At 53.6% G+C, this 14,333-nt stretch overlaps 1 protein-coding gene across 10 annotated transcripts in view; it reads left to right on the top strand.

Moving 5' to 3' along the window:
• PTPRS (protein tyrosine phosphatase receptor type S) overlaps positions 1-14,333 on the top strand; it is a 110,729-nt gene that overhangs the window by 58,275 nt on the left and 38,121 nt on the right. For 6 of the 10 annotated variants that reach the window (XM_044947980.2, XM_044947983.2, XM_044947982.2 and 3 more), the window contains exons 5-8: positions 554-742; positions 2,669-2,677; positions 4,425-4,442; positions 7,313-7,423. In XM_044947980.2, coding sequence (XP_044803915.1) covers positions 554-742; positions 2,669-2,677; positions 4,425-4,442; positions 7,313-7,423 — 327 coding nt within the window. The remainder of the gene's footprint in view (positions 1-553; positions 743-2,668; positions 2,678-4,424; positions 4,443-7,312; positions 7,424-14,333) is intronic. The other 4 variants (XM_006067143.4, XM_044947981.2, XM_006067146.4 and 1 more) reach the window with 1 other exon arrangement.

Genomic DNA, 14,333 nt, shown 5'->3' with positions numbered 1-14,333 from the left:
CTGGTGTGGCTGGATGGAGAGAGTGAGAAGAGTGAGGCTGGCCCGAGATGGGGCTGCCGAGGCCACTGGGGGCCAGTGCCAGGCAAGGAGCCTGGGTTCTTCTGGAGGGTGGAGGAGACTACAGCAGGGCGGGCAACACAGGGTGGTGTGGCCCTGTTTCCATTTCGAAAAGCTCCCTCGGGCTGCTGTGACGTAACCCAAGGGCTCTGTAACTTCAGCACTGTTGACATCAGGGACGTTCTGGGCATTGTGAGGGGTGGAGCAGCATCCCTGGCCCCCACCCACTTGATACCGAGAGTGACAACCATGGACATCCCCAGACGTGGCCCTAGGGGCAGGATTGGCCCTGATCAGAGACACTGGTCTAGCCTGATGCCCTCCCAACAGTTACCACGGTTTCCCACAGACAGAGGAGGAAACAGGCTACAGGAGATTACCCAGCCAGGCAAGGGCTGCCTCCAGGGCCCATCCCCAAGCCCCACCCTGGAGGGACAGCTGTGCAATAATTGTATCTCTGCTGTTTTCCCCATCACCCCCCCCCCTGCTGCCCCAGAGGACCAGCTGCCCCCCGGTTTCCCCAACATCGACATGGGCCCCCAGCTGAAGGTGGTGGAGCGGACGCGGACGGCCACGATGCTCTGTGCTGCCAGTGGTAACCCGGACCCCGAGATCACCTGGTTCAAGGACTTCCTGCCCGTGGACCCCAGTGCCAGCAATGGGCGCATCAAGCAGCTGCGATCAGGTGAGCGCAGGGGGCCAGGAGGATGGCAGGGGGAGGGCAGCATCTCAGGGTCCGCGCCCCGGGGACTGAAGGAGCACAGAAAGGCAGAGCTGATGTGCAGCCGTGGAGGGGGGAGAGGGTGTCTTTGGCGCTGAATCAGTGGGGATGTAATAAGGTAGAGACTGACAAGGGGTGATGGGGAGCTATGGCGAGTTCTTCAGTGCCTGAGTGGAGCCATAGCTGACTCAGATATGCACAGTGATGGGGGCTGCTGAGACCGTGGGAGCAGAGTGGCCCCAGTACTCAAGCAGTGGGGTCCTAATGGGGTACAGAGAGTTGCAGGTAGTGGAAAGCCAGAGGAGGATAGGTATCTCCTGTGCCCCTGCACTGGGGACACAGTAGGGGGACAGACAGGCAGAGGTGATGGGGAGCTGTGGAGGGTGTTGAAGGAAGGCCATCTTCAGCATCTGAGCACTGGCTGTATAATGGCACGGTCGAGGTACTGGGGAGCCATGGAAGCTGGCAGGGGAAGAGTGTGTTCTGAGCTGAAACAGTGGACGTGTCCTGTGAGGATGTAATGAGGTCCAGACAGGTAGGAGCAGAGGCGAGCATAAAGCAAAGGCTAGAGAGTGTTTCCGGTGCTGAAGCAATGAGCGTCTCCAGAGGAGATAAGGGCATAGACAGGGAGTCACAAAGGGCTGCAGAGAGACAGCATCTCTAAGACAGGCAGTAAGGATGTGATGGGGCACTAGTTGGTCCACCCAGGCTAAGGGGGCCTTGGGACAGAGCACAGGGCCTGGGCCACCTTGGGGCTGGGCACTGCTACAGTTGGGCCTCAGCACAGCAGCCCCATGCCCCCGTCTGTGAGCCCATCTGTCTGGGGAGCTCTGTGTGCGTTGTGTCTGTTGTCACACTGCTTCACGAACCTCTGTGTGTGTGTGTCCAGGCTCCCCACGTGTCCTGACTTAACATGTAGGCCATACCATCGGCACACAGGTCGCCCTCCCCCTCCCAGAGCAAAATTTGTCCGCGTGCATCTCAGCCACACGTGTGTCTGCGTGACAGCCCCTCCCACATGCATGTCTCAGGCTGGTCCTTGTGTACGCAGACATGTGCACGGGCACTCCTGCGTGCTTTGGTCCATTCTGAAGACACGTGTGGGTGTACCCCCTTTTTCCCTTTCCCTCTTCTCTGAGGGCCCCCACCCTGGAGCCAGTCTTGCCTGAAAGCCTCTCCATCATTCCCAGCGAACCTCCCCCGCCACTCACTGCCCAGCCTCGTCCCGCTTGCCCATTTCCTACTTTCTGCTCCCCCCAACAAAGACCCAAAACTTCAAAAGGGGCAGATGTTAAGCCCAGAATTTCTTCCCTGGAGAGACGTGGACCTCACCCTGGGAGAGATGTAGCCTTCCCGGTGCCGACCTGTCTGAGGATATTTGCAGCTTGGGGGGTTCAGCTGGAGGAGTGGTGGCAGCCTTGGGAACCCAGTTGCTTCTCTGCTGGTTTCCACCATTGTCACACCAATATAATGACATGATTGAGTGTGGACCCAGGTGCCCGGTCACCTGGGCACGTCCTTCTCTCCGGGTCTCAGTGTCCTCATGAAACGTGCCTACTCCCTAGCGTCACTGTCAGGGGCCCCTGGCAGGCTGCTTGGCCCTACCAGGAACTCAGTGAACATCAGCTGCTTTAAAAATCATCATCAAGGGGCTTGCCTGGTGGTCCAGTGGTTAAGACTCTGAGCTTCTACTGCAGGGGATGCAAGTTTGATCCCTGGTCGGGAAACTGAGATCCCACAAGCCACGTGGCGCAGCCAAAGAAAACACATTGTAATCAATCTAATTATTATTCCAACATCCCCTCCCATCCCCAGAGGATACAGGCTTCTGTATAACCACCCGTTAACGTTCCTGTTCTCTTTTCTTGTCCCTCTGTTGTAAACGTTCAGAAACCTTTGGTAAGTTTAATTTCTTCACCATGTCAACAACTAACGCCCCCCTCCGTGTCCCCTACCCCACCTCCTCCCCTCAGACTAACGGCCACCGTGATGGTAACTGACCCACTCAACGTGGCATGTCTACTAACGTCTCCCCACCCCCACCCCCACCCCTTGGCCACTGGCCCTCCCCATCTGGGCACCAGGGGGCTGCAGAGAGAAGAGCCTAAAAGGAAAAGAGGAAAAAAGGACAAGACCACAAGGGACTCACTGGAGCTTCATACGTAACATACCCACCCCCATCCCCCTTGCCAGCCCTTTCTGGGCCTTGACGCTGCTGGAAAATATGAAGGTACAGAAATTTAGGGGCTAGATGTAGGGGGAATGTTCCGTCTGGGCTACTACTGGGTGCATCTTGTTCTCTTTTCCAAGCATCCAACCCGAAGCCCCTGAATCCAACTGCTGGGCTAATTCTTACTAAGGTGAGAATGACCGATACTGACCCACAGTAGTAACTTCTCATCCTCCTCCGAGCAGAAGGCAAAACAGCCTTTAATACCCTCTCTCTGTGTGTGGTCTTCCTCTCAATATAGTGACCATGGGCTATTACGGCCATCTTGGGAAGTTCTGTCCTTCGCTCTCTGGGTTCTGTCACCAGTCTTAGTGAAACAGCCCAAGCAGGAGCTGACCTAGATTCCCACTGACCCGAATTTTTGCTCTCCACAGTACAGCCTCTGGCAAATTCCCCTTCCCCCTCCTCTCGCCTCCTCCCTCTGTATGAAGAGGGGGAGTGGCCCTATTAGATTGGGAATTTTCTAAGAGATAATATAGGACCCTCCTAAAAGTTCTAGAAGGGCACCCTGGGAGACCGAAGAGCTGGGTTCAAGGCCCGCCCCTGCCTCTGACTCATGGCGGTACAATTCTTGGAACTTGTGGGCCTCAGTTTGCCCCTCTGCAAAATGGACTGGGGCCAGATGGAGAGGGGTGTGTTTTCTCTGCTGTGGCATTGGGGGTTATCAGCTGTCATCAGCACAGAGAGAGAGGGGGGCCCATATCACTACTGAGGATGCAGAATTCTAACCAGGGGCTACCAAGTCTGGTTTCCTGAGCGGTCCCAGCCCCCAGAATCCATAGAGACACACAGTCCTTTTCCTCTTTTCCTTTTGGAAATTAGAGATGCTGAAAGGCCCTCCTCCTTCCCTCCATCCCCTTTCACCACCCTCCCCTGCCCCTCCTACTTGGCCTGTCTGTAACATCTTCCCTTTGCTTAATTAATGTCCAGCCCTGGGGCACTAACCCTTCTCTCCACCCTATCTCTAACAAGATTCCCAAGACCTGCCCACCACCCCCCCCCCCCCGCGCCCCGTTGTTCCTTGTCCCTCCTGAGAAGGAATCTAGGAGGGGAGGTCATGGACCTTCCGCCCTCGGCCCAGAAGGAAGGCAGCCGACAGTGCCAGGCCAGGCCAGGACAGTCTACAGGGGCTTCTAGACTCAACCCCTCCTTCCCCAAGAGATTCCCGCCTTCAATGGGAAGCCCTCCTGACTGGCAAGCCTTCAGTGCCCATCCTCCTCTTGGGAGCCTTGCCTCGTCTTCCTGGACAGGGCCTGCAGGGTCCATAGACCCAGGGCTGCCTACCTCAGCCCCCTCCCAGCCCTGGGGGCCGAGTGGACAGGCCTGGCTGGTGGCCCGGCCCCGCCTCCCTGGGGCCCCGCGGCCCCCCAGGACTGCCTTCTGACATTCACCTGATTCTCTCTGCTTCCCTTACAGAAAGCACTCCGATCCGAGGTAAGAGGCTCTTTCCTCACCCACCCACCCACTCACGTCTCTCTCACTGCCCGCCCAGCCCCCAGGCTCCACAGGGGGCTGCCCCAGGCCCCCCTCCACATGTCTCCTCCTCACCCTGCCCGGTGTCCATACAGTCTCTGTGTCTGTGTCACCGTCTGTGGCTGGGGGCTGAGTGTGGCCGTGTTGGTCCCTCAGGTCACCTGGCCACAGGGTGTTATGTCCTCCGGAAGGTGCAGTGCCTCCCATGCCTGCCCAGAGCGCTGATGACTGCTCTGGATGCAGCCCTCATCCGTCTCTAGCCTTGGTTTTCACATCTGTACAATGGGTGTGCAGAGGAGGGCCTTCCAGCTGTGAAGCTTAGATCTGGGTGATGTGGTACGGGTGTGGGGGTCCAGCTCTCTGAGGGAGCAGAGAGTCTCAAAGGCAGCCCCAACGGAGCTGCCCCAAAGTTAGACTAGAACAGGCCTGGGTGGGAGCCCTAGGGAAGAGTCTGAGTCTGGTCCTGACTTTGCCATGAGCTGCTGTGTGACCTGGAGCAGGTTCCATGCCCTCTCTGGGCCTCCATAGTGGTATCTGCCTGCCTGCTTCCCTGGAGCCTTGAGATTGGTAGGAAGTGTTATGTAGGGACGGAACCCTAATCCACAGCCCCTAGAGAGAACTTCCCCATCTGTGGGTTCCCCCCACTCGTGTGGGACAACCACAAACAAAGCTGAGAAGGGGTGTTTATTTGGGACCATGCACTGGATTTTTGGATTCCTGGTGCCAGGGACTCTAATCAAAACCTGTGATCAGAAAAAGAAAAAAAAAAATAAAATAAAAAGTTTAAAAAACCAAAAACAACCAGCTGTGATTGATACTGATATTGAAGGTATTCCCTCATCTTCATGTTACTCATAAGCAACAAGTTACAGGGTCCAGGCCTGTGATTCTAACAAACTTACAGATAGTCAGTTTAATTAACTTACGAAAATGCAAACTTGGGTCCAGGCTTTTGGTTTCAAACATACTGTGGAAATCTCTGCCTCATTTTTATTGGTTCATGGTTGATGAAGTATTTGATCAAGGCCCATGATTTCAGACATGCTTAGAGATGTTTGCTGGACTTCACTTACTTGCGAAAATGAAGATTTCTCCCAGACCTGTGATTTCAGATAACTTCAGGGAAATCTTGGCCACATTTTCGTTTACTTGTGAACACTGTAGTGTCCATGGCCTTGTGCTTTCAAACACCGTTAAGAAGATTCATTCATTTTTCACATGTTCATGGGAAGTGAAGTCTTTCATCTGGACCTGTGACTTTAGACATATTGAAGGAGGTAGTCTGCCCTGGTTTCATTTACTTGTGGGCACCAAGCCCCTTTATTTGGGCCTGTGATTTTAAATCTGCTTAAGATGGAACTTCTCTGTTGGTCCAGTGGTTAAGACTTTACCTTCCAATGCAGGGGGTGCGGGTCTGATCCCTGGTTGGGGAGCTATGATCCCACATGCCTCATGGCCAAAAAACTAAAACAGAAACAATATTGTAACAAATTCAATAAAGACTTTAAAAATGGTCCACATTTAAAAAAAAAAACAAAACTTTAAAAAAATCTGCTTAAGAAAATTGACCACTTCTTCAAATTCTTTATTGACTCATGACCAACAAATTCTTTAATCTTGTTTTATGATTTCAAACACACTGGAGGCGTTTCAGCCTCAACTTTATTTGTGCAGATTAGAGGTTTTCCTTTAGACTTCCGATTTCAAACACTTGAAAATTCTCCCCATTAACCTCTGAGCACCGTGGACTTGGGTCTCCGTCTATGATTGCAAATACACTAGAAAATTCATTCACTTGTGGATCCTGAATCTAGACCCATGGTTTTGAAACAGGTCCATGAATTCAGACTGATTGATGTAGATGACTGTAAGTCTGGGGAAATTCATTCTTCAATTCGTTTCAAGTACAGAAAGCTTGGATCCAGCTCTTTGATTTCAAACTTACTTGATGTATTGCATTGGCCAAAAAGTTCGCTCCGGTTTTTTGTTACATTGTATGGAAAAAGTCCAATCGAACTTTTTGGCCAGCTCAATATATCACTCTCAGCATCCTTTGCTTTCGCTCTCATGGAGAGGGTAACCCAGTTCTGAAATCTAAGCACCCTTGAAGAAATACAACCCTGTCTCCATTTACAAGCACCGTGGGCTTCGAGGCCTGTGATTCCAAACATACTTGAAGAACCCAGACCGCATTCACTTACACACTGGTTGAAACGAAAAAGCGACCACCAGCTCCCTGAATTGGCACCTTGTTTTTTTTGTTTTTTTTTTTTTGTACTGGAGTATAGCAGATTAACAGTGTTGTGATGGGTCCAGGTGGACAGCAAAGGGACTCACGCATATACATATACATGTATCCATTCTCCCCCAAACTTCCTCCCAGGCTTGGTACATCACTGGAGGTGACCCCTTCAGTGCCAGGGGCTTTGGAGCAGCTGCTGTGGGTTGGGACGGCCAACCTGCCCTCCACCTCCCCCTGGCAAGCATCATTTGGCACTTTCCTAAATGCACCTCAGTTGGCACATAGTCCCCCCATGCCCCAGCTTTGTCCTTCAACGTGGCAGTCATTCACAAAGTCCCAGCTGAGGGTGGAGGATTGGCCAGGCATGTGGTGTGTTCAGGATGGGCCAGAATTGGGGTGGGGAAAGGCAGGCAGCCAAGGGAGGCCCTGACCCAGTGGGGGCTTCTAGGGTGACTCAACTTTTCTGTCTGCCTCTCTGGCCCAGCCCAACCAAAAGACAGGCTGGACGGGACTCTGGGACAGCCCTCCCGCCATTCCCCCACGCCAGGGTCCGCCCTGATGGGCCAGGCCTTGTCCCCTTTTCCCACAGGAGCCCTGCAGATCGAGAGCAGCGAGGAGACCGACCAGGGCAAGTATGAGTGCGTGGCCACCAACAGCGCCGGCGTGCGTTACTCCTCACCCGCCAACCTCTACGTGCGAGGTAGGGCCCCCCGCCCCCACCGGTCCCCCTTCCTTCTCGGGCTCACAGCCTCTGGGCTCCCCTGCCCCCTGCAGACCCCAGCAGGCAGGCCCACCCCGGGTGGTGGCTGCGGGACCTTGGGCGAGGCGGTGTCCCTCTCTGGACCTCAGTTTCCTTGCCTGTAAAATAGGGGCAGCTTCAATTCCCCCACCCTCGTGCCTGGTGACGGCTGTCCCACGAGCTGCAGGACGTTGGGGTGGGGGCGACAGGAGGGGATGGGCTGGGGCCGGAAGGGGGGGGTCTCTGGTGGGCCTACAGGGCCGGGGGAGCCTGCAGGCCTCTGCCCCACCCTGCCCGCCCGCCCGCCCATCCGAGTCAGCTTCTGTGGTGTGTCGTGCGGTGCTTCCCTTGCTGTGTGCTCGCTTCGCTTCTCCAGACTCGTGGCCTCGTACCCGCTTCACCGCCCCGCCCTCCAGCGCCCTCAGTCTGAGAGTTGGGGAAGGGTCTTCAAGGCTGCCCCTGCCGGCCCCACAGCCTCAGTTGTCCCCAGAGCCCAGTGCTCTCCTGGTCACCCTCAGAGGAGGATTCCTATAGGCAGGTGTCCCAGGGTTTGGGCTGAGGCTTATCTGTTTCCCACTTGGTCACACCTGGAAGCGCGGGGGTCCTTGCCCCGGCACCACCACCCCCAACCCAAGGAGGGCCTGGGAGTAGCCCCTTGGTGTCTCCTCGAAGGTGCCGAGTGGGGGTGCTACCCCTGCTCCTAGATGCCTCTGTGGACCCCATCTCATCTCTGGGTTGGTTCTCTTCCGTCTTTTCGGAAATATTCATTTGCCGCCTCCTCCATCTCCTATGTCCCCGTGGCTGTTTCTGGTCAGATCTGTGGTGGAAACAGCTTCCACCTGCCAGGAAATGGGGTCCAGTTCATCCCCCGGGGCTGCCCCCGGGTGGCTCCATATCCTTGATCCCAAGCCACCCTTCTTTGGACCTCCCTTCCCCTATTTGACACACCAGGCCTCCAACTGTTCTCCACCTGGGAGGTCATGCAGCTCCTCCCTTACTGGGAGACCCTCAGGCCCTCAGTTCCCCCCCTACCAGACACAGCCCCCACCAGCCCTGAAGCAGCACCTTGGCCGCCCTTGGGTTCTGCAGCTCGCCTCTGAGGAGGAGGTGGCATGGGGGGTGGGGCTGGGGACCCGAGGGCGCGGGTGGGCAGGGGCCACACCTCCGGTCTGCTGCCATGGCACCTCTGGTGAGTTATAGCGCGTCCATGACTCCAGTTGACTGGTCTTCGTCTAACCTGCTTTATTTCTCTGCAAACACCTGGGAAGGGGGTTTGTAAGTCTGGCAGGGCTCAAGGAGGACAGTGTGGGGCAGGGTGGGGGCGGGCCCTCTAAGCAGGGTGCACCCAGGGAGGGGGGCCAGCCTTCTGTGTCCTCAGTGCCCCGCCCCCTGGAGGGATGGTCCTTTCTTTAGGGGGTCCGGCCTCCCATCCTTTGCCTGGGCCTCAGACGCTCCAAAATTGAATTTAAAAAAAATCGTGGAAGGCAAATGTAGATCGTGTATGTCAAGGAAAGACGAAAAGGTCGTTGCTGTTCTTTTTGTTTTTTAATTTTAATTTTTTTTTTTGGTTTAAAGAAAAAATTCAACAAACTATTGCAGCTTTTAGCCTTGGGAAGTCCTCTTTTTACTCTCTGTATCTCCCCTATTTTTTCTCTTCTCCCCATGTCATTGTGTTCTGCATCAAACCCCCTTTACATCCCTCAGAGCTTCGAGAAGGTTGGTGTGTTTTTTTCTTTTTTACTTTCTTTACCCACATTTTTACATTCTGAAAGTCACACACACACACACACACACACACACGAAACACACACAGACAGGAACACGGACACACGCAGACATGCACACAGAAAATGATAGAAAAATGAACTTAAAAAAAAATGACAGAATGTGAATAATGAGCTGAAAGCCAACAAAACAAAACAAAAAACTGCCAAGAGAGAGCAAGAAAAAAAAAACCCAGAAAGACACGAAAATCTCAGCCGCGCCCAGCCCGGCCTAGGGCCGGCCGCACACATGCGATGCTTGCATTGTGGTCGCCTATATGCATCCTTTGGTAATGTTGTTGCTAAGTTTTTTGCACTCCTCGTCGTCATGGTAACTTGGGCCTGATGCATGCTGGGAGAATGTAAAAATTTCTCTGCATGCCACTCTTGTCGATTCGGTTTGGTGAATTCCCAACGCCTTCTGTTGGAGTGTTTCTTGTCTTCCGTTCCGTTTTTCTCCTTTGGTTTCCTTCGTTTTTTTTTTTTTTTTTTTTCTTTCTTTCTTCTTTTTATTTAGTTATTAATTTTTGGTTTCGTTTTGGGGGAAAAAACCGATCAGTTCGTTTTTTTTTCCCCCTCCCAGCCCCTTTACCCTGCACCTTCCCCCATCAAAGCGTTTGGTCTTTGGGTCTGTCTTGTGTTTCCGTGCTCTTGGGTTTCGATTTCTTGGGCTGAGCTGTTGTGTGGTTGTTCTCCAAACGCATTGTGATTTAAAAGCCAGTGTTCCTGTCCCAACTACCATCCAGGAGGGCGGACGGGGTCCCACAGCTGGGATGCTGGGGCAGAAAGTGACCACCCGGGCTCAAGAGCACAAAGGAGGTGGCTTAGACAGATGGTGGGAGGTCAGAGCTTGGGTGAGGTGTGTGAGGCGAGAAGCCCAGTTTGTCTGACCTGACTGGCCAGCTACCTCTCTTACCCAGAGCTGATGCCTCTGTTCTTCAGGACGGCCATGTTTGAAGGGAGCTTAAGCAGGCACATTCCCTTCCTTCTGCCTCAGCATGAGACCACCTCCCACCTTCCCAGACAACCCAGAAACAGGCATTGGAAGCACAGCCGAATGGACAGCTGGCATGTTGAGTTCTTGTTCAGTAGAGCAACATGTCTAAATATGAGAAGTGGCCACCTATAAATGGACCATCCTCCCAAAATGATGTATGCTTGGCACATAGTCAGTGCTCAGAATGATAGCTGCTGTGATGACTTTCTGTGTCCTGACTGGGTACCGATATGCATCCACCCATCGGAAAATGCAGCAGGACAGACTTTGGCCAACTACGTGGCCAGTCGTTCTGCCCTAGTGCTATGCCTCCGCCTCACAGGTGATGCTGGCTGCTTCCCCCACCACCTCCCAGACTCCCAGCCTAGTCACAGGCATCTTTTGTCCAGCAATGCAGCATGGTCACTTTCTGAGTACCTACGCATCAGAACTGTGGAATTCTGGAGAAAACCCTGGGGAACTTTGGGCACAGCCCCTCCCTCCCTCTGTCTGCCTCCCCAGCTCTCCCTCTGCCTCTCTCTCTCTCTCTCTCTCTCTCAGCTCTCCTTCTGTCTGTCTGTTTCTCTCACTTTTGAAACCTTTGGAGACACTCGCTCGCATCTCCTCTTCCCTCCCTGAGGAAAGGCAAGCCTTTGAGTGCCCCATTCTAACCCCAAATAGAAAACCTGCCCCCTATAAAATATCTATTTAGATTTATAGCCACTGGCCAGCTGACTACCCAACATAGATGACATTTGAGAGCTGAGACTAGCCTGTTTGGGGTAACCTTTTCCTCTCACTTGCCCCTCACCTGCCTTCTCTAAACTCCCAATGATTAAGTTCAGGGCCGAGTTGGCAAAAAGATTTTAGATGCAATAATAGGGGATTTATTTTTCCTGTCTCCTTTTGAATCCAGAGTAAGAGCTGCCAGGCAGAACTCTCCAAAAGATGTAGGAAAGAGGTCTCTCAGCTCCTTTATGAAAGTTGGGTCCCAGTGAATTGAAACTGAGAGGTGGCTGAGGGTCTCTGAAGACCACCTGGACTTTGGGGGCAGTATAGACTAGTGGTGAGAGCACAGATTTTCGACTTGAGGAGACCCAGATTTAAGTCCTGCCTCTGCCCCTTCTTGGCTGTATGACCTTGGGCTGGTCACTTGGTTGCTTGGAGTCCCTATTTCCTCATCTGAACAATAGGAAGAAGCATCAGTATGCCAAGCTCACAGGAAAGTTGGGAGGAGTCCATGAGAAAATTAATATTCGTCTATCCGGTGCCCTGTGTCGTGTGTGGCATGTAAGAAATCACAAGGGAGATTGTTGTAAAAATAGGAAAATAGAGTTCAAATAAATGGTCTGAGCAAGTCATTTCCCTTTGGGAGCCTCAGTTTCCCCATCATTTATTTCACAGATATGCCTTTTGAATAAGATGGCTTATGGGAAACTGCTTTGGGAAGAATTGGAGGGCAAAAATTAATTCATTTGCTCAGAGCTCAAGTTTTGCTAATGCTTTTCGGAACTCAGCCCATGGTCTCATTTTTTTCTGGCTGCAACCTCAATCCCATGAGATCAATGGTCTCCCCAGATCCACGTCTTTCCTCTTACTCCCTGTCACTCCCACAGGAAGTTCTGTGGCCAGAGTGTCAGAAGGGGGCAAAACAAAAAGAAATGGAGGGAGTGCCAGTGACCCAGTTTGGGTGTTAGGCTACCCTTGCAGATACATACCAGCTCAGCAGAAGAGAAGAGCCACCTAGCATGTTCTGCCCTGAGAGCTATAAGCATTTACACTGTTGCCAAAGCAACCAGTCCTGGGAATTAGTTGCAAGGAATCCCCACCTTCAACCTAGCTCTTCCTTCAGTTCACAGTCTCCAGCTTCTACTGACCCTGGGTGATCCAGGGGGTGGAGTATTCAGATTTACCCTTCTCCTGAAGTCAGTTGCTGAGATTCAAAGGACCCAAAGTCAAAGCCAGGTCCATTTTTTAAAATGCAGCTGGCAGCTGTAATCACAGAACCTCCCTAAGGAAAATGTAGCTCAGAATTACATTCTCCCTGGCTGTTGATTTTCTTTAAAATCATCAGCCTTTAAGGTGTGAATGAGTGGCTGAAGATGGTGTCTTTACCGTTTGGTCTAGTAACATAGCATAATTGAGCCCTGGTGCACAGGACCCAGTGAAACGGTGTGCCACCCACCTGATGCCACGGGAAGATGCTAGAGCTGGAGACACGGGAGAGAACCTTCCACCTGCAAGGGACTTAGGATGTTGTCAGGATTTTAGAAGGAGCCTGATGGGGATAATTTGATGCTGGTTCTCAAACACTGAACTAAGAGATGGGGACTCAGTATCTGATGCCAGAGGGAGCTCTAGATTGCCCCAGTTTCCAGGTGTTCTTCAGAACCCTTTATCTGCAGCCCATCCCCAGGCCCCTTCAGATCAATTCACAGCACGGCATTTTGTGGGGCAAATTGTTTCTAAAATTAAATCTCCGGCACCCAAGCCATATAATTGGTAGGTATGATCTCCAGGTGTTCCCCTTTCCCCCCTGGCAGCCCCCAGACAGGAGTAGATAGATATTGGGCCTGGAATCACCCCTCCCCATGACCTCCTGTATCTCCACAAAGACTACCACTGGGGAATGTTGGCAAGCTCCCCCAGTTCTGCTGGTCACACCTGGCCATGCCCACCTCATCCTCCACCCCCCAAAGTCCCTGACATGACCTTGGTGGTAGTCAGTGGCAGATCAGAACCCAGCCCTTCTCCTCATCCCACCGTCACCCCGAGGGGAGAGGGGCTCCAGGGGTGGGGAGGCAGGCTTCTTCTCTGTTCGGGCATGGTGGATGGGGGTGGGGGCGGGGCCGTTCCGCAGGAACACTGAGCTCTAGACACGTCTCGCCTGCTGCCTGCCTCACACCCTTTGCATTGCTGTTTCCTCTGTTTTTGGGGGTGAGGGGGTACATTAGATTACACCTCGTCATTCAGAGAGCCCTGTGTCTCTGGCGGCCGCAGCAAGGGGGCAAGGGGAGTCAGTCAATTGGCAAGACACCGTGCCCCTTTTTGCTAGAACTGGAAAAAAAAATTGGGAGACAGAGAGTACCAAAAAAAAAAAAAAAAAAACCCAATAAAAAAGTATCTGTAGGGCAGTACAATGTCCAGCTCAAAAGGCCGCTGGTCAGCCTGTGGGCCGGGAGTCCAGCCAGGTCCCTCCAGGCCTTGCTCTGTTGGAGCAGCAGAGGGAGCTGGCAGTGGGAGAGGGGAGGCAGGATGGCACGGGAGGGAGAGAAAGATCACAGGGCAGGCCATGGAGTGGTACCTACCCTCCCTGGGCCACGGGCTGGGGTTCAGTAGAGGGGCTTTGGAGTTAGGCCTTGGATGCCCCTCCCCCTCCCCTGACAGGTGTAATCTAAGCCTGAGTAAACCCCATGGAGCTGCAGAACTTCTTGGCACCTTCCCCGCCCTTCCCCGTCCTCATTTTGGAGTCCGGAGGAGCACCCAGCAGCTTCTCCCACCCCAAAATGCCCAGCAGAGCCCCCTGCCCCCACCCCACCCCTTCGGAGCTGCGGCTTGCTGACTCGTTGAGATGTCTGACACTGTTGAGTTCCCTACCTAGTGCTTCAATCAGATCACCTCACTTTTGAGTTTCCCCCCCTCACCCTTCCCATCCCCTTCTCCCCTGAACCCCGCCTCCTGCCCCCCCCCCCACTTTTTTTGGTTTTTGAGTTTCTGCCTCTTCCTGCCTGGGGGAGGGGTCGTCTCCCGGTTGCTTTGATGGTTTTTGAGTTGTTTTTCCATGTGAATCGGGGTTTGAAGCGACCCATCCCCCCAACCCGCCACCCCCACCACCACCGCCCACCCTCCTGATCCCCGCACCCACACGGGTCCCCCCCACTGGGACCCCCCCGGCTACTCGGTGACGAGAAGAGCTGGAAACAAGAACCAGCTGGAGCGTGCTGAGGACCAAGGCTGGTGTGGTCCCCTTATAACCTGCCTGGACCCTCCACTCAGGTCGGTAATTGGGGGCGGGGGTCCCGCGGGGCCACTCCGTCCCGTGGGTTCCGCGCCCACCTTACTCTCTAACCTGCACCTCAAGCTTGCAGCCAGGGGTGGAAAAATGATGTGGGTGGGAGTCAGCACCAAACTG

This window comes from Bubalus bubalis, chromosome 9 (assembly GCF_019923935.1).
Source record: "Bubalus bubalis isolate 160015118507 breed Murrah chromosome 9, NDDB_SH_1, whole genome shotgun sequence".
NCBI classification, from domain to species: Eukaryota; Metazoa; Chordata; class Mammalia; order Artiodactyla; family Bovidae; genus Bubalus; species Bubalus bubalis.
Note: the sequence above shows the minus strand (reverse complement) of the source record. Positions and strands in the feature narration are given on the sequence as shown.